This window comes from Pseudochaenichthys georgianus, chromosome 9 (genome assembly GCF_902827115.2).
Source record: "Pseudochaenichthys georgianus chromosome 9, fPseGeo1.2, whole genome shotgun sequence".
NCBI lineage: Eukaryota > Metazoa > Chordata > Actinopteri > Perciformes > Channichthyidae > Pseudochaenichthys > Pseudochaenichthys georgianus.
The window spans coordinates 1,561,131-1,588,225 of NC_047511.1; the positions used below are offsets into that span (position 1 = coordinate 1,561,131).

The 27,095-nt window shown below is 43.3% G+C and overlaps 1 protein-coding gene across 3 annotated transcripts in view; it reads right to left on the reverse strand.

The window, feature by feature from the left end:
* Window positions 1-355: 355 nt before the first annotated feature.
* adgrd2 (adhesion G protein-coupled receptor D2) overlaps window positions 356-27,095 on the reverse strand; it is a 57,475-nt gene continuing 30,735 nt past the window's right edge. For all 3 annotated transcript variants that reach the window (XM_034090284.2, XM_034090283.2, XM_034090285.2), the window contains 7 exons: window positions 11,796-11,916; window positions 7,838-7,879; window positions 7,647-7,700; window positions 6,320-6,467; window positions 5,108-5,166; window positions 4,988-5,018; window positions 356-1,916 (listed from right to left, as the gene is read on the reverse strand). In XM_034090284.2, coding sequence (XP_033946175.1) covers window positions 1,909-1,916; window positions 4,988-5,018; window positions 5,108-5,166; window positions 6,320-6,467; window positions 7,647-7,700; window positions 7,838-7,879; window positions 11,796-11,916 — 463 coding nt within the window. In that variant the 3' untranslated portion in view covers window positions 356-1,908. The remainder of the gene's footprint in view (window positions 1,917-4,987; window positions 5,019-5,107; window positions 5,167-6,319; window positions 6,468-7,646; window positions 7,701-7,837; window positions 7,880-11,795; window positions 11,917-27,095) is intronic.

Here is a 27,095-nt window from a genome sequence, read left to right on the forward strand (position 1 = left end):
AAAAAGGCTTTTATTTGCTTGTCGTGTAGAACCTGGTCACGGACAGCATTACCAGACTTGAGGCCACAGGACAGCACACACACACACACACACACACACACACACACCACACACACACACACACACACACACACACACACACACACACACACACACACACACACACACACAACACACACACACACCACACACACACACACACACACACACACACACACACACACACACACACACACACACCACACACACACACACACACACACACACACACACACACACACACAGCACACAACACACACACACACACACACACACACCCACACACACACCACACCACACACACACACACCACACACACACACACACATGCCACTGAGCAGACAGTGTGTTTCCAGTCAGATTATCACCAGTGTTGAACTGTGAAACTGTAAAAACATCACTACTGAGCACGAGTGAGATCACAATGTTGACCTTCAGAACAGGCACGTAAGTCACACACACTCAGCATGGTGTGACAGCCCAGCCTTTCCCTCGGTGCACCCTGCTGTCAGGGAGGGAACAATGGAGAAACACATCTGCAGTATCGAAAGCTAATGTTTTAGAGTGTTTAACGTAAGAGACCTGTGCTCCCTGTCTCTTCAGAGTATCTGTGGGATGTGTTTCTGCCACAGCTCCACGCTCAGCTGCATGCACAGCCTCATTCAGCACGTTACAGAACCATCCAATCACAACAGGGAGACAGTCGACGCAGTGTACAGGGAGGTTAACCAAACGTACTCGTCCACATCGAAAATGTTTTGGAACTGTTGGACAACACGTCATGAAACAAATCATTGTTTCATATTTGGAGCCACGTGTCTCAGTTCTTTGTGCTCAGCTGGAGGTACTGCTGCTGTAGATGTATTTACATGAAGCACACAGACAGTGAGACGGAAGCCCAGCGTTCATATGTGTCACACATAAGGGCTGGCTCTTTAAGATCATTCTTAGTGAGCCGTGTTGTTTTGGGGAATGGGATTCACTTCAGGAATAACGTTGAACCTCTAAGAGGTCATCGATGACATGTGGTATCGACATTGAGAGGGGCTGTATGTTGAGCACAAATCATCTTGTTGGAGTTTGTTCTTGGAAATGATCTGAGTTTATAAAGTAATATAATTAATATAATATAAATGTCTCCACATTCTTCATGACATCTTTTGTAAAGGAACCAAATGGATTGATTATACAAGGTTAGATCCACCTCATCAGCCTGAGCAGTACTTTGAACGAGTATTCCTTTTATTGGAGAATTTCATCTCAGAGATGTTCAGATACATCGTTCGCAAAGGTTTGTTTTCCTGGTGACTTACCAATTCATTATCAGAAAGCAAAGTATTTCTAGATTTGTTCACGAATTAGCTATTTTAAAATAACTTCAGCGAATAACACATATGTGTTTTAAACTTAAAACAATCTGTTGTACTTTGAAGAGATCAGCTCACATGCTGAGATTCAGAGAACTGGATAAACATGATAAACATTCTTAGACAGACGTGTTGTCCTTAGTGTATGTGTATTGCTTAAATGAGAAAAGTTACGCCACTGCTCTACTGAAGGCGAGAGGGAGTTCCTGCAGAGCTGAGGACCCCCTGGCAGACAGCCAGAGACCCAACCCAAAATAAGGGAACATGGATCTGATCTGGGAACAGAGCAGTGACGATGTAAGAAGAATAATTCACTTCTTCATCATTCCTTCCTTATTTCATTTCACTCTCCTTCTTAGTGCACATCTTCAGGTGGGAACTGTGTGTGTGTGTGTGTGTGTGTGTGTGTGTGTGTGTGCGTGCGTGCGTGCGCGCGTGTGTGTGTGTGCGTGCGTGTGTGTCCATTCTTTCAGCTTGTATCAGGATCCAGTCCAGTTGCAGTTCAACAACCTGTGGTGAAATAAAGTGAAATGCGTTAGCTTCAACTCATCTCAAGCTGATGTGTAATGTTTCTGCTTCAGGAGTGGGAGTGTGTGTGCGTACACAGAGAGGAGGAGAAAGGGGGAGATGAAAGGTGGGGGAGAGAGAGCAGGTGTTGGAGTGGTTAATGGCCGACGGCGTGAATAGCCGGCCTCGTGCGCTCCTGATTAAGGGAATGAACTTCTGCTTTGTCTCGCCGGTCAACAATGAACACCAAGCAGCACTCCAACGCCGACCATCAGGCGCTCCTCCCAGACGGCTCCACACTTAATGAATCTAAAAACTTCCTTTTCCAAACTGCCAGGCAATCTAGAGCCATTGACAGTGACTTGACCCCTGGAAGCGTGGGGACCATCTGTTGTGTTCGCCTGCTCATTCACAGGAACAAAAGCCTGGGGCAGTTTTCACACAGCCTCATGCTGAACAGTGCGCAGGTAAGCAGAGACCATGGGGGACATACAGCTCTACTCTCTGTCCTCCAGTCACTTCTACATGGCTTCCATTCAAGTCACTACACCTTCATGCTCTCTACACCACCCAGTGCATTTCAAACGAGTTTCATGACAGAAACATTGTATCTTCTGTTTGTCAGAATTCAGATTTTTTTTAAATAATACTCATCAAAAACAGCATTATTCCAAACTGAGCCACAATGACAGAATACTTCTGCTTATAGTCAAAATCATTTCAAAAACTGGAATATATAGTTAATTCAGTCAACATAAATAAGGTGGAATTCCCTTATCTGTCATTTGAATACATGCATATAAATAGTGTAATTGTTGTTCTGAAGGAGCCGTTAGAGCGTAATGCATTCCTAGCATGAGCACCAGGTCGGTGGTTCCTCCGGTCATCAGTGTGTTGGATGATAATCAGTGAAAGAACACTGTGATCTCTAATATTCTTGGTATCACTGCTCTTTATTGCCTGTTATTTCTGAGGCGTAATCTGAATGCCTTATTGACAACGTGGTATCCTTTCCTTTTGTTTTGCATGTAGCATTAATGAACTGTTGTGTAGCAGTGTTTGAACCAACATCCAACTTAAGTTTGTTTTAAATACATACATTTAATATTCCTTAAAACTGTCACAAAATATGTTATTCCAGGCATAGATTCATACGGAGCCCCCCTGGTGACATTGGTGAGAAAAATATGAATGCGTGGCCACGAGTTAATAATGCGAGGCCACGAGTTAATAATGCGTGGCCACGAGTTAATAATGCGTGGCCACGAGTTAATAATGCGTGGCCACGAGTTAATAATGCGTGGCCACGAGTTAATAATGCGTGGCCACGAATTAGTTATTACGTTCCCACGCATTAGTAATTCGTGGGAACACAATAATTATTACGCAATATTCTAAATCCAGATAGTCGATAGAAACTGATGACTGAGTGACAACAAGTCGAGTAAAGTTGGAACGATATTGGCATATTCAGATTTCACGGATCAATAACTCATGAGCAAAACGTTGTTCAGACACAAATGACGTCTCCTAAGTATCGTGGTAAGGTTGACAACAAACTACAATCACATTTTGATCAAAAAAAGCCAATACGTGCTGTCCTCCAAACTGGAGGACATTATATGGTCTCTATCCGCAGCTGGAGAAGAAAGGAGTGCTCAGGGACCGTCTGCAATGTGCAACTCCGAAAAAAAAGAGAATACAATAATATTCAATCACTTCACTATTATACAGTATATTTCTACCAAACTCACCACACCACATCAATAGTCTCATGTTGCTCAGGACCTACAGCAGAGAGTTTGGAAGAATGTGCTTTTGAATAAGTTTGTTGATATATTTATAGTGTAAAATCTTCAATAAATATGGCATCATCTTCAATAACGTTACTATTATACAGTATAAATATTCACCAAAATTATTCCAAACCATATTCTTCCAAACTCACAAACTCCGTGAAATCCGAATCTGACAATATCGTTCTAACTTTACTCAACTACGTTTCAAACCGTGCATTTTCAGCAGCCGAATCAAGTGCCTTTTGCTAAGGATGACACTGTGCTTAACGGCAAGGGATTGCAGAATATCATTATAATTCATACCCAAATGAAAATCAAATGAAATCAAATCAAAATGATCCATGCTTCGCGATAATAGCCGTAGCCTACGGTACAGAGTTTAGCTAGTGTTGTCACCTTTATATATAGTCTATGGTTGTCACTCAGTTATCAGTTTCTATAGACTATCTGGATTTAGTTATTGCGTAATAATTATTGTGTTCCCACGAATTACTAAAGCGTGGGAACATAATAACTCATTTGTGGCCACGCATTATTAACTCGTGGCCACGCATTATTAACTCGTGGCCACGCATTATTAACTCGTGGCCACGCATTATTAACTCGTGGCCACGCATTATTAACTCGTGGCCTCGCATTATTAACTCGTGGCCACGCATTATTAACTCGTGGCCACGCATTATTAACTCGTGGCCATGCATTATTAACTCGTGGCCACGCATTATTAATACGTGGCCACGCATTAATATTTTTCTCACCAATGTCACCAGGGGGGCTCCGTAGATTCATGTGAAGTAAACAACAATAGTTGGATTCATTTAGTTTGTTTGGGCCCCTGCCCTCTGACACCCTCTGCACGTGCCTGCTTGTGGTACGGGCTATATACAAGACACATATACATCTGATAGGACTGAATGAGCACCACTGCAGGTCTCTCTCTTTAATGACAGCAGTTGGACATCACACTTATTCTACTTCTAACCCTCTGTTTCCTTCATACACTTTGTTCACACACTTTGATTCTGACTTGATGCTTCACCCAACATCCAGCATGCCCACTTCAGTTTGTTGTATTTCATTTATGATTGCATTGTCCTTATCGCCTCACTTAATTTGTGATGTATTTGTTTCAGTACACTTATAGTATCTTCACTATGCGCCTGTTCTGCTAACTGCTGAAGCTGCTACACTGACTTTCCCTGTGTGGTTCAATTCATCTAATCTTATCAACTAATACCAACACTTCAATTATCTTAAGATCAAGTGAGGTAGTACCTGATGGCTTGTACCCTGTCAGCTGGACCACCTGTTGAATGGAAAACACATCACAGTATAAGTTGTATTTTAGCAGTGACGTTGTGACAGCAGTGCAGGTCTGATGCATGCAGTTACTCATTGGTTTCCTGATGCTGGTTTAAAGAGAAAACTCACAAAGCTTTCCTTCCTGAAGCTCTCTGAAACACAATAACAACTTCAAGTTTGCATTCCCTTTCAGGAGTAACACGATTCAGAACATGTAAGACAAAGAAAATCATAGAGTAGTAAGTGAGCGTCCATAGCTGAGGAGGAATGGAGCAGGTCATGAGGTTGTGCTTTCCAATGAATCATCTTAAGATGTGAGGTGGGATCAACGCTGCTACAGCACTTGAGGCTTTGACAATAGGTCCACTGTCTTTTCAGTTCATAAGAACCAGTCCATGCTCTTTATGAGGACTCTGAAACCAGGATGTATTTCACTCAGGAAGAGAGCACAGAGCGAACAATGATGAATGCAAATGTAATGCACTAAATGGGAAATGAGGTTGCAACCTACACAGTATTATTAAGCCTTAAATGCTGTGAGTCCTCAAAGTCATATCACCACGTCAGCATTATGGTTGCACTCAAAGGGCCGGTTGTAACTTTAAGACTATATAAAAATACATATATAAATATCTCATATAAAATAATGTATTATATTACATTATTGCCTCTGCATTGGATTGTTATCGGATAAGGTAATAATAACTTCATGATTAACTACGACTGAAAGCAGAAGTCTAGGGCAAATAATTGCACGTCTCTTCAGTGAGAATGTCACAAAATGATTTAAAAAGAAAAGCCAAATTCTGGAGAAAAAGCCACAATCCAAAAAAAGAAGTGACATTTAGAAGAAAATAAGTCAAATTCTGAGAAGAAAGTCAAACTTGAGATGCAGTGTGCTCCACGTATGGGCAACGTGCTTCTGTAAATCGGCATGTAACCGTATAATAAACATATATATATTCTTTGCAAGCTCTTGTGGGCCACATAAAATGAAGTCGCGGGCCGGATTTGGCCCCCGGGCCTTGAGTTTGACACCCCTGAGCTAGAGTCTATCTCTGCCTGTATAACGCAGACTGAACCCCTCCTTCTGAAATACTTCAGACTTATTCCTGCTGCAGACGGTCTGTGCCTCCCTTCCCTCCGCTTGTTGAGCCTTCAACACTAAAATACATTAGACAAAAAACGATTTCATTTTGTGGTGCTGTTTTCTTCTCCTCTGGCCTTTTAAAAAATAAACACAATTTGAACTAGGTCAACACCAAATATTTCCAGCTTCAGCACATTCCGGGTCATTCAGCCTACCGTTCTTGATGACCAATGACGTGGAGGTGGAACTGGGGGGTCCGGAGGTCTCACTAGTGTCTGGGCTGGAGGGAGTCGGGGGACTGCGGCCCCAGGAGGTGATCGGGGCCCTCTGAGAAGGTAAGAAGCTGGTGGGCTGGGAACAGTTCTGAAATACATCATACAAGAAGTGATGAAAAGCATTAAAGGGCCCATGTCATGCTTTTCCGGTTCTCACCCGTCCCCTTGTGTTATGAAGGTTTGTCTGCATGTAAACGGTCTGCAGAGTCACAAACCCTCAGAGTACACCCTGTAGCGAGTAAAACTCTAACACAGTCTGTGCTGCCCCAAAGCGCCTCGTTGGAGATTTCTCATTTTCCATTGTTTACTTCCTGGGTGACGTGGGGATAACCAGAGGCCACGCCCTCTGCCAGCCTTTCACGAAACAGAGCTTCCCAAACCTTTCAGGATGCATGCCGGACATGCACAGCGTAGGGCACTGAAGAACCATGCTGTTCTTTGTTTGGACCAGCGGGAGATTCGGGTACACAACCTGTAAGTATTCATTGTTGTTTGTGTATTTATGATGTTTAACACAAACAAGGTATCTACCACGACTGTTTAAATGGGCAAACGTTTTTTGGGCTGCTAAGTTGTGATGGAGGAGAAATGCTCTCCGCAGAGCCGTGCTCACAGCGCTATAAACCTTTTTCTGACTCAATATACAGCCACACTTATTGTTTTGACTTCGGCTGTGAGTGTTTGTGTGCTCAGGATAAGTTTTGCTTGTTCTCGCTGTATCGCCGACCCGGAAGCCTGTCTGCTCATCGCAGCAGATTGCAGCAACGAGCCTTGCAACGTCCCGACCAATCAGAGCACACTGGGCTCACAGGGAGGGGGGGCAGGAGCTCCAACGAGCCGTGTAGGACAGAGAGTGAATACACAGACTGCACAGAGAGGCTGTGAGAAACCAATGTGAGATTGGAACATTGAACAATGTGAATCTGTTCTAGTAGACTCAACGATGGAACTATGATCAGTGGAAATGGCCATGACGTGGGCCTTTAAATCAAGTGTGAGTACGTCTACATCACCACTACTGAACCATGCCGTTTTGCCAGCTGAAATGTTATTTTCTGTCCTGTACTGATGGACCTGCAGTGAAAAAACTGAAAGGTTGACTTTAATGAAATGTATTATGTCAACACATTTCACATAACTGTATTAGGTTAGTTGAAAGCAATACTCTTTAAGTTTAAATAAAACATATTAGGTTCAACGTAATATGATTGCTTCAACGCTTCAGATTTTCAGTGTGTTCACTGCTGTGTTCCTTTTATTCACTCACCGTGAAAGATAAGGCCTTCCTCTTCTCTTTGATCCTCTTTATGGCATTCCTCACCTAAATGAGAAGCAGTGTTTACACCAAGTGGTTGGTCCAAGCGGCTGGCAGCTTCACACACCGTACAGACATACATTCTGAGATGCTGCCGCAGTGCTCCAGCAGCAGCTCGGACAATGGACTGAAGGCCTCCTTACCTCAGTGTTGTAAACAGCATACACTAAGAAGATGTACAGGCCCTGTGGAGAGGGGAGAGGCACACGTGAGCGCTGGAAGTGGGGAAGAACAAATTCCATTTCCATTCATACAGCTTTTATTGACAATATCTTCAACAAGTCCATTTAGTCCTCCACTCACTCTCAGTCGAACATTGCTGTACGAACAAAAGGAGAACCGTATTGCAAAATAGCTTCATGCTCTCCATCTGTGTGTTTCTTACTCCCCTTTGGCATGAGCTTCAGTCAGATTCAGCAGGAATGCAGCACTCAACACTCAGCTGAACTAAATCCAAATGGGTTCTCTTCCTTGTGTACCAGAAACGTAGTGGGAATACTACAAACACGTGACTTCATCCCAACAGAAACGCTCCAATGCGGTGCTTGTAGCCCACCCCTCTTATGACCATGTTGCTTGAGAGAACTAGTTTCTCCATGAGCATGTGAGAGAAAGTGTGTACAGTCATGTGATACCTTCATACCGAGGGGCAAGATGCGATTCTCTTTGACATACTGGGATAACAGTGCACATTCATAGTGTTGCTTTTCAAACCCTGCTTACTTTCTCAGTGGGCGTCAATGTCAGCTTGTTCCTTTCCGACACTTGCGGAAATGGTTGGCCCTAACTCTCTTTTGGATCTGATTATCTGTGTTGACTGTTTATCTGTTTAGACTTGCCCTTTTCAAAACGAAATCACAAAACAGACGTGGCACCTCTATGTTCATGATAACATTGTTTGTCAGTGCCTTCAACTGGCACACAAATATGAGCTTTTCAAAAAACGATTTCTTGAGTGATTTCTGATTTGCCACCTCTGCGTTAGGCTCGGCTTGGTTTAGGCGTTGGATGTTTGTCACGGCATGCAGATGGCAATCTGCTGTGCCAAAGTCAGGCGCTCCGAACACCGCGGTTCTGTAACATCCCGCTCGCGCCTTTAATTATTCACATGGTCTCTTGTCATGAACACACTAACAAACAGTCGGTGTTTAAAGATGTGTTGTTCGTGATGTGCAGCCCGAGCACACAGAAAGGGAGATTGCGTTATAACCGTGGTAAACACGGTCAGATATGGGGACTGTTGTTGAGGGACTTTTAGGACACATTTATCTCGCTATGACTCCATGATAGTTAATTTGCTTTGTTATTCAAAATGCCTTACAGACTACAGGCCATGGTGTCTGATCCAGTGTTTAGTCTTTCTCTGCAACAAACAACTTTTCAAATTCTCTACACTGCTGAAGCTGCTGTCGACAGAGGCCTTGGTGCATGTTGCTAGGAATATAGAAATGAATGTAAAAAACAGTAAGACTACTATCATGGAAACAGAAGTGATTAGTTTAGAGATTAAAACCTCTACTGGATCTTATTATGTAGCCGTGTTGCTCTGCTTTCCTGGCCTTTAGACCTCTCCGTCATACTTTGCTTTTATAGATTGTTGAAGCAGCCCAGTAAAATAATTTTTTCTGAGAAGACAGCGGGCTGGCCCAGCTTCATCCTCCTACCTACATGAGGAAGAACTCCTACTGTTGTGTTATCTGCCCTCAGCTGAACACTGGCAGTAAATCTGAATTAACTAGCAGCTCTGTGGGGGTCACCCAGGGGCCAGCTCATTGTGATTAATTAAAGACCAGGGAGGGGTGGGTGGGGTAAGACAATACAGGGGGAAGATGAGTGGACGGGAGCGTATAATAACAACAGGGACAGTGTGTGGAACCAGACTGAAGCGAGAGAGAGAGGAAGTGAGGGCTGCGTTATCATGGGGGGGAGATGGAGGGAGATGTGACCTGGCCGTTCAAAGGAATCACTGCCTCCTCCCACACACACACACACACACAGCACACACACACACACACACAACACACACACACACACACACACACACACACACACACACACACACACACACCATCACACACACACACACACACACTACACACACACACACACACACACACACACACACACACACACACACACACACACACACACACACCACACACACACACACACACACACACACACACACCAACACACACACACCACACACACACACAGGTATAATGTCTCTCAAGCAGCTGTAGGTAGGAATGGAGTGAAAGTTAAGACATCATTTAGCTTTCAGTTAAATGCATGTTGGTGAAAGCACTGTGAACATGAGGTTCTCCATTCTCTGCTACTTTTCACATCTACTCCACAACATTTCAGAGGGAAATATTGTATTTGGTATTGCACTATATTTAGTAAAACTTTAGTTACTGCAAATAACCATATTCAAATTATACAAAACATTAACTCTAGATAACACTTATTTCATCCCAAGACAACATTCTAAAGCTGCCACTAAGAAAAAAAGAAAATACTTTACCAGCTGCAACACATTAATGAATCAATAATGAATTCATCTTGGAGATATTTACTTGTACTTGTACTTGTATGCTAAAATCTTGTACTTGTATGCTAAAATCGTTGTGGTTACATTTGGAATAACAGAATGCTTGTAATAGAATATATGTTGTCACTACATTCCACCTCTGTTCTATATTTTTTGGAAACACAACTCATGAAGTGGGGTCTGACGTTAGTCCCCGACCTGAAGTTTTTTTATGATTGTACACAGTGGATTCAAAAAGGTAACACTTTACGATAAGAACATCATCATGTAGTGATCTCATCATACTTCAAGTGGTAATGGATAACATTTGTGCTTTAATTTATTATTACAAGGTCATGTAATAAAATCAAGACAGCATCTGCGTAGAACCTTTAATGTTGGTATGGCGAATTTAGCAAGCTATTTTACATCCATCAGCACCATCATTTATTTAGAGTTGTGTGTGTGTGGTGTGTGGTGTGTGTGTGTGTGCGCCGTGTGTGTGTGTGTGTGTGTGTGTCTAACTGATGAATGTAAATTCAATTTGGTTTCTCTTAGATCTGGTTTAGGACTCTACCGACTGCTGAAGGACATATTTGTTTAACAACTAAATGTTCACCAGCTAGTCTCTGAAAGTGTCTGTCTGCTGTTTGCTGAGTAGGTAGTGTACAGCAGGTAGTGTACAGCAGGTAGTGTACAGCAGGTAGTGTACAGCAGGTAGTGTACAGCAGGTAGTGTACAGCAGGTAGTGTACAGCAGGTAGTATACAGCAGGTAGTGTACAGCAGGTAGTGTACAGCAGGTAGTATACAGCAGGTAGTATACAGCATTTAGTATACAGCAGGTAGTGTACAGCAGGTAGTGTACAGCAGGTAGTGTACAGCAGCTAGTGTACAGCAGGTAGTGTACAGCAGGTAGTATACAGCAGGTAGTGTACAGCAGCTAGTGTACAGCAGGTAGTGTACAGCAGCTAGTGTACAGCAGGTAGTGTACAGCAGGTAGTGTACAGCAGGTAGTGTACAGCAGGTAGTGTACAGCAGGTAGTGTACAGCAGGTAGTGTACAGCAGCTAGTGTACAGCAGGTAGTGTACAGCAGCTAGTGTACAGCAGGTAGTGTACAGCAGGTAGTGTACAGCAGGTACTATCCAGCAGGTAGTATACAGCAGGTAGTATACAGCAGGTAGTATACAGCAGGTAGTATACAGCATGTAGTATACAGCAGGTAGTGTACAGAAGGTAGAATACAGCAGGTAGTATACAGCAGGTAGTGTACAGCAGGTAGAATACAGCAGGTAGTATACAGCAGGTAGTGTACAGCAGGTAGAATACAGCAGGTAGTATACAGCAGGTAGTGTACAGCAGGTAGAATACAGCAGGTAGTATACAGCAGGTAGTGTACAGCAGGTAGAATACAGCAGGTAGTATACAGCAGGTAGAATACAGCAGGTGTACAGCATGTATAGAGCAGGTATAGAGCAGGTAGTGTACAGCAAGGAGTGTATAGCAGGTGTCTGGAGCTGCCTGCTGCTCCTGACACCACACTGTGAATGGGGAAGTGTGTGTGATTACCTGGAGGGCATTGAGAGCGATGAAGACGTAGGCCACCACTACGGACAGGTGGACCAGAACTCCACACAGCCAGGTCAGACCCAGCACCGGCAGCAGGATGAGGACGGGACGGGTCACAGCCCTTCACACACACACACACACACACACACACACACACACACACACACACACACACACACACACACACGCACGCACGCACGCACGCACGCACGCACGCACGCACATACACACACACACACACACACACACACACACCACACACACACACACACACACACACACCACACACACACCACACACACACACACACACACACACACACCACATGAACCAGAATGCCCTTATAGTACAGTAGTGCCTGAATTACATTCAATGCATTCAACAGACCACTGAAACAAGCTGTGTTGTGTCTCCTTTTGATTTCTAAATGCCTCTATATACCTTCTCTTTGTCAAACATTTTACAAAACGTGAGTATACTGTGCGCCAACAGAAGGATCCAGAAAATTAAGTTTTCAAGGTTCGATTATTTCCTCCTTGAGTCCTCAAACATCTCTGCACTATAGATTTGCCCGCCTACCACACTCATTCACCACTGTTCCATTGCAATACTTTCAGTTATCCTGGTACTTATACAGCCAATAACCATGTATTGGGGCAAGGCAGAAAAGATGGCCTTTGTTCAAACCACTATTGTTGTCACGCCGCTGCACCTGGGCAGAGAGATTGAGTTTTCAGACCGCACTGTGTATCCAAGGACAAAGCCTGCACTCACTTCCCTCTCCTGCCTTTTATTTTTTAATGTTGTTCGCTCTAATCCCCTGAATACATGTAACACTCTAGAGGTGGCACAGACACATCTACTTTCAGTGTGTTTGTGACGGAATGGAGAGAGATGGCAGGGGGCGGGGGGACGGAGTGGCGTTATGGCATTCCTTAGACATAGACAAAAAAAAAAATCTGGATGGAGGAATAGAATGTAGAGACAATAAAGAAGAGACATGCCTATGCTCAATCCTAACGAGCAATATTGAATTGTTGGAACCAACTAAGTATTGGAGGTGCAGTGTTGGTTTCAGAAGGCTCAGAATTCAGAATTGGCTTTTTTTTACCGCATTAGTACTCAAAGTACTGAAAGTAAAATGCCACTAATACATACTGCACAAAGTGCAATGTGAATTGAGCCTTTAAGTCATATTCACATGCCTTTCCAAAAATGCTAGACATGTTTCTTGCATACATCTATATTGCAGCAGAATTAAATAGTTGTATTACATGCATGTAACCATAGCAACATAGACCTGGCACAATGAAAAGTGAAATGTTGTTGCTGCTCAGCCTCTCACTGGAAGTGACACATTATGTATTCAAATTTGCAGCAGAGTGTGCATAGAGCTGTGTTAATCCAGCTGTGAGCCACACTGCTGCACTGGGGGACATGTTGATCAGTGTTGGGTGTAACGCGTTACAAACAGAGTTACAGTAATATATTACTTTTTGCTGTAACGAAGTAATGTAACGCATTACTAATGAAATGTGGTAATATATTACCCGTTACAATGCTCAGTAACGCAGTTACAACACATTTTAACCCGAAATTAAATGGTGTTTTGTTTTTTAACAATGTACTAACATAGCGAGACATTCCGACACCAGACAAATTGTGCGGGTAGATTAGTAAACCTGGTGTTTACCCTTCAGGCTTCGTGCCGGGATCTTCGGGGCAGTTGAATGTTATGCACCCTCTATTCAAAAAAGAGAACGGTGCGAAAATACTAACAACAAATTGTGTCAGGTGCGCGTGACCTGCTCCTGCATCATTTCCAAAGAGCTTCCACAGCAGTGACACACATCTGTGGATAATCATTTATACGAAAATGGTTAAAGCAACCATCACTAAACGCCAGCAACACTGCATCTACTGCAGACAGTAGCAACGGGTCAGATGGGGAAATCACATTACCCTCCGCTGTGGACACTAGCTGACTCCCGCCTGACTCGCCGCCCTCAACCCCGGAGCAGCACTCTTCGTTGCCCGAAACTACGCCGCCCCTCTGCGGCCCGCAGGTGCCAGCCAGGACACCACGGCAAAACAGAGCCTGCCCATCCATCCATCCATCTTCTCCCGCTTATCCGTGGTCGGGTCGCGGGGGTAGCAGTTCCAGCAGAGAGCCCCAAACTTTCTTTTCCCTGGCGACATCAACCAGCTCTGACTGGGGGATCCCAAGGCGCTCCCAGGCCAGCGAAGAGATATAATCCCTCCACCTGGTCCTAGGTCTACCCCTTGGTCTCTTCCCAGCTGGACGTGCCTGGAACACCTCCCTAGGGAGGCGCCCAGGTGGCATCCTAACTAGGTGCCCGCACCACCTCAACTGGCTTCTTTCGACGCGAAGGAGCAGCGGCTCAACTCCGAGTCCCTCCCTGATGACCGAACTTCTCACCTTATCCCTAAGGGAGACACCAGCCACCCGGCGGAGGAAACCCATCTCGGCCGCTTGTATCCGCGATCTCGTTCTTTCGGTCATGACCCATCCTTCATGACCATAGGTGAGGGTAGGAACGAAAATGGCCCGGTAGACAGAGAGCTTTGCCTTCCGGCTCAGCTCCCTTTTCGTCACACGGTGCGGTAAAGCGACTGCAGTACCGCTCCCGCTGCTCCGATTCTCCGGCCCATCTCACGCTACATTGTTCCCTCACTCGAGAACAAGACCCCGAGATACTTGAACTCCTTCACTTGGGGTAAGGACTCATTCCCTACTTGGAGTGGACAGTCCATCGGTTTCCTGCTGAGAACCATGGCCTCAGATTTGGAGGTGCTGATCCTCATCCCAGCCGCTTCACACTCGGTTGCGAACCGATCCAGTGAGTGCTGAAGGTCGCAGACCGATGAAGCCATCAGAACCACATCATCTGCAAAAAGCAGTGGTGCAATCCTTAGTCCACCGAACTGCAGACCCCCCCCCCCCCACGACTACGCCTCGAAATCCGATCCATGTATATTACAAACAGGATTGGTGACAAAGCGCAGCCCTGGCGGAGGCCAACCCTCACCGGAAATGGGTCCGACTTACTGCCGAGGACCCGGACACAGCTCTCGCTTTGGGAGTACAGAGATTGGATGGCCCTGCCCAGGTAGATCTAAACAAGTACCCGCCTGTACAGTGGGGTTAGGTGGTCATTTTGCAGCTCGTGGTATACAAATAGACAAGGGCTAGAATATGTGAAAATAGTGCCATACTCTGCCATGCCTGTAGAAATGTTGGGTCAAACATAATGCATCCAATAGCACAGATGCCTTCACCACGAATGGCTACAAAAATATCTTATATCCCAAGCTTATCAACGAGCTGATGTTGCAGTTGAAATGATCTCCAGGTCACAAAGTCAACCTCACATGATGATGTGATCCAGTTTTCAAGGACAGTAAATGTTCTCTTCCCAGAGTACATGATGGGACCAAGGTGATGTTTAGTACATGGTTTTAATAATACTTTTGCTTTTCAATGTTTGCCATTTCAAACCATGAGCTGGTTCAAATAATATGTGCCTTGATTTACAAAATGTTCTCATTTGTTTTATCAGTACAGTTTTGAAGCTGTTGTGCTTTTCTTTGCCACAGTCCACTTTGGACTATATGAAATATTTCAGGATTGCACTTTTAACTCACTTGAAATGTTCTCACTTGCTTGGTTTCAAAACATAACAAATGCCATAATCTGTTCATGGGGACCATCAATGCTATTTGTCATTGCTGTTGCCGGCCACTATTGCTCATGTAAACTTACTACTGCTGCCCCCCTGTAACCTCAGAGGCACCCTGAGTCATTTTGTTCTGGTACCGGGCCTGTATATGCTAAACACACTACAGAGCCCATTCCGTGTCCTGTTAGTGTTTACTTCCTGTCTGCCTTCTTCTGGTGATTTATCTGACGTCCAGCGCTCCGTCTTTTAACCTCTTTTCCTTTCTCTTTCTTGATCCTCCTTAGCAACCTTCATTAGAGTCCTTGACAGTGGTCTGTACTGCTGTATTAACAACGTGTCACATGTTAAGAATTTACAATCAGAATCGAGTATTCAACTAAGCCGTGTTATACAAGTTGTTAGTAGCCTTAAGGGCCTACACAGTTGTTATGCTAAACCACATCACCCTTCATTGGATGTATAATGAGCTGCACTAAACTACATTTTAGCATTTAAAATACCTAGCCATTCTTTTGCGGTTATTTTGGTGAAAGTAACTAGAAAAGTAACTAAAGTAGTGTAACTCATTACATTTCAGAGACAGTAATTTTGTAATGTAACTTATTACTTTCAAAAGAGAGTAATAAGTAATATGTAATATATTACATTTTGGAAGTAACTTGCCCAACACTGATGTTGATGCATTACCATCAGTGTTGGGCAAGTTACTTCCAAAATGTAATACATTACACATGACTTATTACTGTATTTTTTAAGTAATCAGTTACATTACAATATTACTGTCTCTGAAATGTAATGAGTTACACTACTTTTATATTAATTTTGAGTTACTTTCACCAAAATAACTGCAAAATAATGGCTGGGTATTTTAAATGCTAAAATGTAGTTTAGTGCAGCAACTGTGTAGGCCAAGCCCCCAGGAAGTGCGCCGGACTCTGAGGAAAATATTCATTGTGGCCAAACGGCGGTACTACACTTCCTTTAGGTTGCTGAGCCCGGAAACACTTTTTCCCATTGACTTACATTGGGAAAGAGACGTCTGTAAATCGTTGGATAATTTTTTTTAAACCAAATACACTACCCAGTATGAACGTTTGTATAGCCCTTATTTGGTCCTCAAGTTATAAAATGTGCTAATAATGTTATTCTGAGTTATTTTCCCCTCGGCATTATGAACGTGCATCCAACCCACGGGACCGCGCCGCCCGGTGTAGGTACCATATCTGCACGGCCTATCAGATCAGCACGGGGTCTGTTACGCTTACATCCTGTGCTGAAGCACCCCCCAGGATTGCCACTATAGGAGGTTCCTTACCTCCTATAGGAGGTGAGGTCCACTCCCCACTTGTAAAAATAGCACTTTATCCCTGCTTACACCTATATGCCGTGAGCTGATTATCGAAGTCGCAGGTACACTGTGTGCGCGTGTGGGGAGTGTTGCAGTAGAAAATTCAACTGTAGCGCTGGTGCATTAATGGGAAACCGTTACGGCCCCTACACACGGCGGCGTGCGTTGCCGCTTCAACGCTTCTGCCCATTCACTTTGAATGGGGTGACGTCACGATTCGCCAAACTGCATTGTGGGAGCAAAGTGTAGCTTCTCTCGAGGTGCTCGCTGCAAAAGTAGAGCAATGTTCTACTTTTGCCGCCTCGACGGAGGCGTCAGCCAATCAAATCCCTCGTAGGTAAATCTGACAGTACAAGCACTAGCCAATCAAACCGGGTGTATGTTGGGAGAGCCAGACCGTAGTTATTTCCCATATGTCAACAAAAGGAGGAGAAAATTATCGTGGTGGTAGGGAATCACCCGGTACTCTATGACCAGTCCCTCTTTACATACAGGGATACAAACCGGAGGAGCCAGGCATGGGGGGAGGTGGCAAAGACAGTGGGGGAAACTGGTAGGTTTTCGCTTGTTTGGGGAGTTTATATCCAGTGTACTTCGTTTGAATGGACAGCTAGCAAGCATAGACAGTATATTTAGCCAACATGGATGTAGCATGAATGCTTTGCTTTGTATGTCCGGGGCGGGACATTCATGTGGTTGGTTGTTGGTCGGGTTGCTCGCGTTGACTCCCCAAGCTCAAGACACGCCCACCGCCAAGCGGCAACGCACGCCGCCGTGTGTAGGGGCCGTTAATGTTGAGCACCCTCTATGAAACGTCAAGCTACCCCACAGCACCCCCTAGAGAAAATCTCTGGCGCCGCCACTGCCCAAGAGGACATTTTACACGGCCAAATTCCGTAAAGAATATTAAAAAATAACAATCGACAGTGAATGTATGTTGGAACTGTGTCAGGAAAGTGAAGTGTTAATTAAGTAATGTTATTGAAGAACTGAAATGCATACTGTACAATTGAAAGTTAATATGTAGCATATCCCTCCGAAATATGGTCGTAGACTTTACTGATGATTTAGAATTTATTGAAACTCCAAACTCAACGTAAGAGCTTGTGCCTCTTCGGGGGGTGCTAACATTTAAACATAAACTTTATTCTTTACTTTCTCCGTCTTTATGATATCAGATACCGTCATGTTGTTTCCATAGCAACAACAACTTCCTGTCAACAGCTCCTGTTTCACCTGCTTAATACAGGTTTCATCACTGCTACTGTGGTTACATCGGGGACCCGTAACATTTACAATAGTTGAGATGTGAAGGGTGTTCTGGGTTCCTGGAGTTTTTTGAACAGACAGTACACATGTTCAGAGGATGAACGTGTGTACTGTCTGTGGGAGTTTACGCTGTTGACAGGAAGTTGTTGTTGCTATGGAAACACCAGATACCATTTTGGAGGGATATGATACATATTAACTTTCAATTTTATGCATTTCAGTTCTTCAATAACATTACTTAATTAACACTTCACTTTCCTGACACAGTTCCACCAACATACATTCACTGTCGATTGTTATTTTTTAATATTCTTTGCGGAATTTGGCCGTGTAAAATGTCCTCTTGGGTTGCCGTACAGCCAATGCGTGACGTCATTAGTAAGCGTAACGGACCCCGTGCTGATCTAGTAGGCCGTGTATATATGGTACCTACACCGGCACGTTCATGTTACGTGTTCAGTACTACATGAATAAGAACGAACCATATCGCCTTACTGCCAGCCCACGGAGCTGTAATAATGGATATATTGCACATGTTTGCTGTAATTCATCATTTGTAAAATAATATACTACATGGGCTGTATGATGTAAATCTTGTACCGTAAATGTTGTATTAAATAAAGTTAATATTACCGACGTAGATTAACGTCCCTGTAGCTTCTTATTGCACTTGAAATATACCATTAAAGGAGTTGAACGTAGCTGTTTGCTATTACTATATAATACAACGCAGGGATAAGCCAGAGCGTACAACCTTTGCATGTGGGCACAACCCGTTTTTACCCAGTTTGATTAATTCGCTATACCATATGATATCGCCCAGGGAAGTCGACATACTTATACATATATAAATAAAGATATATGTTTCAAAGCTCTTATCAAATTAACAGTTGTATTAATTGTATTAATTATAATTGTATATATATATATATATATATGTATATATATATATGTATATAGCCTGTGTGTTGTATATTTATACACACAAAGGAACAGCCTTTGTTGTCAAAAAACTAATAACAAGTTGTATTGTAGTGTTGTTTCATGCTTATCCAATCCAATCCAACTTTATTTATATAGCACTTTAAAACCTTCAGACAAAAGTGCTGGACAGAGAGATAAGCTCACACAACATAATATAAATACATTTAAAATACAAGATACAAACACAAAACAAACCAGAATAAACGTAATAATTAAAAAGTAAATAACAGCCATATAATAAAAACAATAGACCACTGAAAGCAAATAAAAGCAACAATCTACTTGTTTCCGAATGCTAAGGAGAAGAGGTGGGTTTTAAGACGGGATTTAAAAGCAGACAGTGTGGGAGCCTGTCTGATTAGCAAGGGCAGGTCGTTCCACAGTTTAGGGGCGGCAGCAGAGAAAGCACGGTCCCCTCTGCACTTAGACTTTGTTTTTGGCACCATCAGGAGCAACTGATCAGCTGACCTGAGAGGGCGAGTTGACGTGTAGCTGTGTAACAGCTCAGAGAGGTAGGGCGGGGCCAGGCCATTCAGGGCTTTAAAAGTAAATAAAAGAGTTTTAAAATGAATCCTCAAATGAACGGGCAGCCAGTGGAGCGAAGATAAGATGGTGGAAATGTGCTCGTATTTGCGTGTGCCAGTTAGTAGCTGTGCTGCTGCATTTTGCACCATCTGCAGGCGAGCAAGCGAGGATGCACTTATCCCCATATATAGTGCACTACAATAATCCAAGCGGGAGGTGACGAAGGCATGGATTACCGTTTCAAAGAGGTCACTATTTAAAAAAGGCTTTATTTTGGCTAGCTGCCTGAGGTGGAAGAAGCTGTTTTTAACAACTGCCTTGATCTGGCTGTCAAGCTTGAGTTCAAGGTCCATCTTTATCCCAAGATTTGTGATGGTAGGCCTGGTGAAGTGGCCCAAGGATCCTAGGTCTATAGGAGTGGTCCGAGGGGCACCAAAAACCATCACTTCGGTTTTGTCATCATTTAATTTTAAAAAGTTGCATGACATCCAGGATTGAATGTCTTCAAGGCAGTTTAACAGTGGTTTAACTGAATATTAGTCGTTCTTTTTAAGTAGCACATATATTTGGCAATCGTCTGCATAGCAATGGAAAGCGATACCGTGCTTCCTAAGAATGGACCCAAGAGGGAGCAAATACAGGGAGAATAACAGGGGGCCTAACACTGAGCCCTGTGGAACCCCAAAAAGGAGAGGAGCAGACGAGGACTCAGAGTCCCCAAGGCTGACGCAGAAAGTCCTACCAGTCAGATACGACCTAAACCATTCGAGGGCTTTGCCCCTAATGCCCACCCACCCACTGCTCCAAACGAGCAATCAGGATCTCATGGTCCACTGTATCAAAAGCGGCCGTTAGATCAAGGAGTAAAAGGATAATGCATTCACCTGAGTCTGTTGCTAAAAGGATATCATTAACAACTCTTAAAAGAGCTGATTCCGTGCTGTGCAAGGTTTTAAAACCAGATTGGAAGACCTTGAGTACCTTGTGCTCTTCCAGAAAAGCGATAAGTTGACTGTATACAATCTTCTCTAGGATTTTGGACATAAAAGGCAATTTGGAAATGGGCCTAAAGTTTGCAAGAACTGTGGGATCCAGACTAGGTTTCTTAATAAGTGGTTGTACAACGGCATGTTTCCAATTTTCTGTGAGCAGACTGCTGTTAAAAACGTCAAGAACAAAAGGTCCTATAGTGGGGAATACCTCTTTAAAAAATTGAGGAGGGACAGGGTCGATTGGAGAACCAGAGGGCTTTATTTTGGAGACAATCTCCTGCACAGAGGACAGAGTCATAGGCTCAAAACGGTCAAAAACAGCAAAGCAGGGGGCAGAGACAGAGGTGTCGTTTGATGGAGCAGTGATTTGAGTCCTAGTTGAAGTGACTTTATTAATAACAAATTGAAGAAAATGTTCACAGACTGCAGGGGAGGTCTCCACCCAGGTAGTCAAAGGGGCATTAAGAACTGAATCTATTGTCTGAAATAGTACACAAGGTTTGTGACAGAGAAATGTTTTATTTTTGCCTCTTTTACAGTTTTCTGATAGAGACGCCAACACTGAGGCAGTGCCTCAGCATTTGAAAAGAGACTTGTAGTTTGTCCTTATTCCATCTTCTTTCAGCTCTACGAAATTCACGTCGGGCAGCCCGAGTCGTGGCATTTAGCCAAGGCTCGGATTTAGTTTTGGGTTGCCTTGTTTTTAATGGAGCCACAGTGTCCATAGCAACTTTACATGTGGAGTGAAACCATAAGCTAAGCTCCTCCGTAGTGTTAGACATAGGCTCATGGATAACACCGTCTTCATGATTCAACACGGCGAAAACTGACCAGCAGTGGAAGTGTTAATGATACGAGATAGCCGGGCAGCAGCGCGCGGTTTGACAGTAGTACAGGCAAGTGTAACATAAAAAAAACAGGCATATGATCTGAGAAAACAGCGTCACATATCTCCAAATTAAGAACAGGCAAACCATATGATAAAACAATATCAAGTGTGTGTCCGCGTTCTTGCGTGGGGCCAGACACATACTGAGCAAGACTAAAAGAGTCAACGAGGTTTAAAAAATCCTTTGCCATAGGTTTCTCAGGACAACACACATGAATATTAAAATCCCCAACAATAAGGACACGGTCATATTGCGGCATAATTTCAGCCAGAAAGTCAGAGAAATCATTTAGGAAGTCCTTATTGTATTTGGGAGGTCTATAGACCACCGCACACAGCACTGTGTGAGAGCGGCCAAGCTCGAACACGCTCAGTTCAAAGCTGCAAGGAGGGAATGACAGCGATAGTTGCTGACATTTAAAATCACTCCTGAAAACTGTAGCTACTCCTCCGCCTCGGCCCGAAGTCCGTGGAGAGTTAAAATAGCAGCAATCTGGAGGTAAAAGTTCGGTAAAGGCGCTAGACTCACCAGTACCGAGCCATGTCTCAGTCACGAAGAGGAAATCCAGTCCTTTTGAAGTGAAGAACTCCTTAATGACAAAAGTCTTGTTTGTCAGAGATCTGGCGTTTTTGAGGCCAAACCTGGCAGGAGCCAGTGGGTCCGCGGCGTTTGAGGTCCAGGGAGCCCGACAAATAGACAGCAGGTTATTCAGATTCATCCCGCGCCTGCGGGGACGAGGGGAGCAGGGCCCGCGGCCGGGCTGGAAAGCTTCGTCCGGGCCGATAACAGGTATCAACCAGGAACATCGACAGGGTCCAGATAGCGACGATGAAGAGACAGGCGAGGCACGGCGAGGTATTCAGTCCTTGAGATAGGACAAGCTGAAAATGCCTTCATCCTCACCAGTCGACCACTGCGTGTTCCGCGGCGGCGGTGGCGTTTACGGCGGGGAGTTGGAACCGGGGTGCGGCACAGGTAAGCTGGTACTCCCAATAAGAACGGGGGGAGCGTTTTACGTCCACGATCCGAATTCACAGGATTTAATGCCGAAAAACGAAGATCCAGAAGTGTTTGGCAATCGTATACTAATAGAGAGTTGACATTTAGGGCAATTAGTGACAACAACAGCACAAACACACACAACGCTCGCAGATACGAACGGCAGGCCACACACACTGGCGCCATCTTGGATCACAACTTTGATCTCAAAAATGCTTATCCACATTTTGATTTCAGAGCACAGGACAGGAAAATGCTGGGCACAACGTAAAGCTCGACAGTGAAGCTGGCAATGTTGAACAAAACCATAGGTGGAGTTTGACATTTGCGCAAACCTTTTTTACTGACGTCAGTACACAGTCCCAACTATTGCGTGGGGTGCTACGGATACAGTAGCAATACAGCCAGCGTTCACCGCACTGAGTATGACTTTTCCACACACTCATATGGAAGGGGCGGTCTCTCCCCCCAACAACAGTGGGTCATAACACATAACTGTGCACATCTTATACTTATTTGATAACTACTATGTCCCTTGGTTACTTGTACACGCTACAATATTATTAACCAGTGTCCTACCTTAGGAGTAGACGCCTTTTTTTACGTTCCGCATATATGTCCACTATCCCCTCAGTTGACAGCTGTGCGGTTATGTCGTCCTCAATGTGAAGAACCGCAAGTGAGGAACATCTTGTTCCTCCCATCATTGACCACAGCCAGTTCCGAATTCTCCTCATTGCAGAAAAACTTCTCTCAGATCCGATAGGCAGAGTCAGTGCCAACTGGAGTGTCTTGTATAGATTTGGATAGCTGTCATTTTTAATAGTCTTTCGAAGATCTTCAAGTGAAACAGGTGGGACAGCAGAGGCTTTAATATCTATTACAATATTGATATAAGAAGAGTTTTAGATGTAGTAATGCTGTAACATATTTCAGCCACTAGGGGGGGCAATGCCCCCCCTGCCCCCCGCAAAATCCGCCTATGAACAAAACCATCTAGTTATAATATTTATTCAGCTGAAAAATCAAAGCTCTACGAAAATGTAATTAAAAAATATTGCACTTGGTTGGTATTTAACAACAAGGGGTGTTATAGTCTGTGTTGTAGTGTGTGATATTGGTATTTATGGATACATTTTACACCTTTCCTTCAAGTACTATATGTTTTAGTTACTTGTGGGGTACTTAACATGAATAATCAGTTACTATCCTTTTACTCCATCACATTTCAAAAAGAAATAGGCTATTGTTATTTTAACTCCACCACAGCAATCCATCATCAGCTTTACTTTTTAGATAAAGATTTAACTCACAATTGATCATAACTCAAAATACATATATTTTTATATATTACCAAGTGGTTTCATGTACAACCCACACAAGCGTCATGTTAAATGAAGCTCTGTTGCTTGGATATCACTAGATCCTGTTACAGCGTAATATAAAAGTACATAACGATTGATGTGTAACTTAGCATAATTACTAGCTAGCCGCTAGCTGCTAACTGCCGCGGCCGCCTCGTTAATATCAAAATCCAACCTCGCGATGCGAACATGGTAGTCCAGGAATGTTGTTGTAGCTGGAGTTGGCTGATAAACGCTGCTAGCCAATGTTGATTCGATGGTCAACTCTGTTCCCAGATAGTAAAACCTCTCACAAATACCGCGTATATAACGCAGATACCTCAGACTTAGTGATGTATTAAGACATATGACAAAACATGACATAAAACAAGCATACAGCACTGTTTAGAATCCATTTGGTCTGGTTTAGCGTAACCATGTAGGCGGCCATCTTTCACTTCTGTTGACAATATGCAGCTACCCAATTGGTGTAGCACGATCACGTGACGAACCGTGGCACTACTTTTTTCCAAGATATTATTACGCTTTGAAGGGACTAGTTCAGCCAATAATTACGTGCCTAGAAGAATTGACAGGAATTTTAGCGACAAACTTTTTTTTGGTGGATAAGCATGACTCGTTCTTTTTTATGACCTAAAGATTATGTAGTTCCACTTCTGTGGAGCGGGATTTCTTTTCTAAAGGACTTTTCGAGGTTCACCTTGCAGCCTATAGTGAGTGAACAAGTAAAGGAGTTTTGTAAAAATGATATCTATCTATGTCTATCTATGTCAACATAGCACCATCACTGCCACAATGAAAGTGGTGAATGACATTACGAGTATTTTAGATAATAAGCAGAGTTGTGCAGCTCTATTTATTGACCTGTCCAAAGCGTTTGATACCGTCGATCATCGCATCTTAAAGCAGAGGCTACTCAGTATTGGCATATCCAGCCAAGCAGTGGGGTGGTTTGTGAACTACCTCTCTGAAAGGTCCCAATGTGTTCATTTTGATGGGCTGTCTTCTGAGTGGTTAAACATTGCTAATGGTGTTCCTCAAGGTTCTGTTTTAGGTCCACTTTTATTCTCTATATATATCAACAGTTTAGGTGAAAATGTGGATGAAGCTACTTTACATTTTTATGCGGATGATACCGTAATGTACTGTGAAGGTCCCCCCATTAAAGATGCTGGTGTTAAATTACAGGCTGTTTTTAACATTATACAGACTCAGCTCTCTGAGCTTAAGCTTCTTTTAAATGTTGATAAAACCAAGGTAATGCTCTTTTTTAAAGCTAAAAAGACTACAGACACTGCTTTGGATATTGTTACTATGCAAGGACAAGTACTCAAAGTGGTTACCTGTTATAAATACCTAGGTATCTGGCTTGATGATTGTCTTACTTTTAAACTTCAGGTCATTAATCTGCTTAAAAAGCTGAGGGTTAGACTAGGTTTCTTTTTCAGAAACAAGTCCTGTTTCTCGCTTGAGGCCAGGAAAAGGCTATATGACCTTTCGACCTGTGCTGGACTATGGTGATTTGATCTATATGCAGTGGCGACTGGTCATTAGGGGCAGGTGGGACACCTAGTGTCAGCAGAAAGTATTACAAATAAAATATATTTTAAGATCATGTTTAATCATCTGATTCGTCTGTACATTGCTGTTTTAGTCTGTGTTCTTCTAATTAGTGTCTACAGTGTGTGCCTGAGCTGTTTAGAGCCATGTGGGACAAAACCCGATCATGCCCCTCCCTCTTACTGTCTAAGTCAATGGTGACTGTAAAAACTACACTGCGCATGCTCAGAATATTTTCCTATTTAATGTGTGTGGCAAAAAAATAATGACCATAGGGGCACCGAGCTGCCATCCCCACCATACGTCATCTCACATAATTCAGAGCTGCAGTGACGCATCCTAAAACCCGGAAGTAAACTGCGCATGGCTTCCCTCGACAAAAAAGCAATGAGATTTAGATTTAGGATTTTAGAAAATAGCTCCAAATAAGATCTGTGGGAAACAAACCTGTTAGATAAATGCACGTTTTGTTCAGCCGGATAATATCCACATGTCTACCCTACTTTTATAATTTTCGAATCATAAATCTATTGATTAGATTAGATTTATGATAGACTTTTGAAACTACAAGAACATAAGGAGGACTTTTACAAAAAAGTAATAGAGATTTTTGTCCAGAAGGATAGGCAAATGGACTTCATCTTCAAGTCAAGGTAAGACTGCAATTGTATTGAAAATGGGATCTTACTAAGAGAGAACAATTCAATATTTGAATGATAAAATTACATTTTTTGGGTATCCTTCTGTTGAACTGTCTGTTTAAAATTAATTGAAGCATCAGACAAAAAAAGCTTTTGAAAATAATATTATATTTTGATTTAGGTCAAAATATAATATTTGTAAACCTGAAGAGTCAGAGCCAGTGTCTCACCAGCCATGAACCTCACTGCAGAAGCTTATATATAGACATCTAAGTTTTTTGTGCCCCACCACTTTTGTACATATAAAAACGCCACTGTCTATATGAATGCACCTGCCCATTGCCTGGAAAAGTTAGATGCCACCTGAGTGCTCTGAGATTTTTACTAACTGTAAAGCACTTACTCATCACTGTACCCTGTATGCGAAGGCAGGTCTGCCTTCACTAACTGTACGGAGGCTCAGTCATTGGTACATGTTCATTTATAAAGCCATGTTGGGTACCTTTTTATATCTGCTCTCTGATCTCTTGACGAATTGAAAGTACGTATTGCCTGAGATCTCATGATGTTGTTTTATTAAATGTGCAGGGTTTCCCACACATAGACTATACTTGGGCGGGCCGCCCAGGTATATTAACGGCCGCCCAAGTATATTTCGCGACCCATTTAGGTTTTTTTTTTTTTATAATTTTTTAATAATTTTTTTTTTATAATTTTTTTTTTTATTCGTCCGTGACCACGACACCATCTGCGATCGATTAACTTGTGGACAATGATCCCTCGCTCCCTTGCACTGATCTCGCCTCCTTCTGGCCTGTTAAGTGGCCTGCCTCACACAGGGTGACTGGCTGTCCACATGATGTGGCCTGCCGACATGGCCACTGTCATACAGATCATAAATCAAAGCCCTTGATTGGTCTCTGTGTGTCATTCAAGCTCGGGATAAGCTCAGCTCAGGTGAGGTAAAGGACTCTCTGAGTGTTTAGATAGTTAACTTAGTCTAAGTTCTCAGTGGGTCTCAAACGGT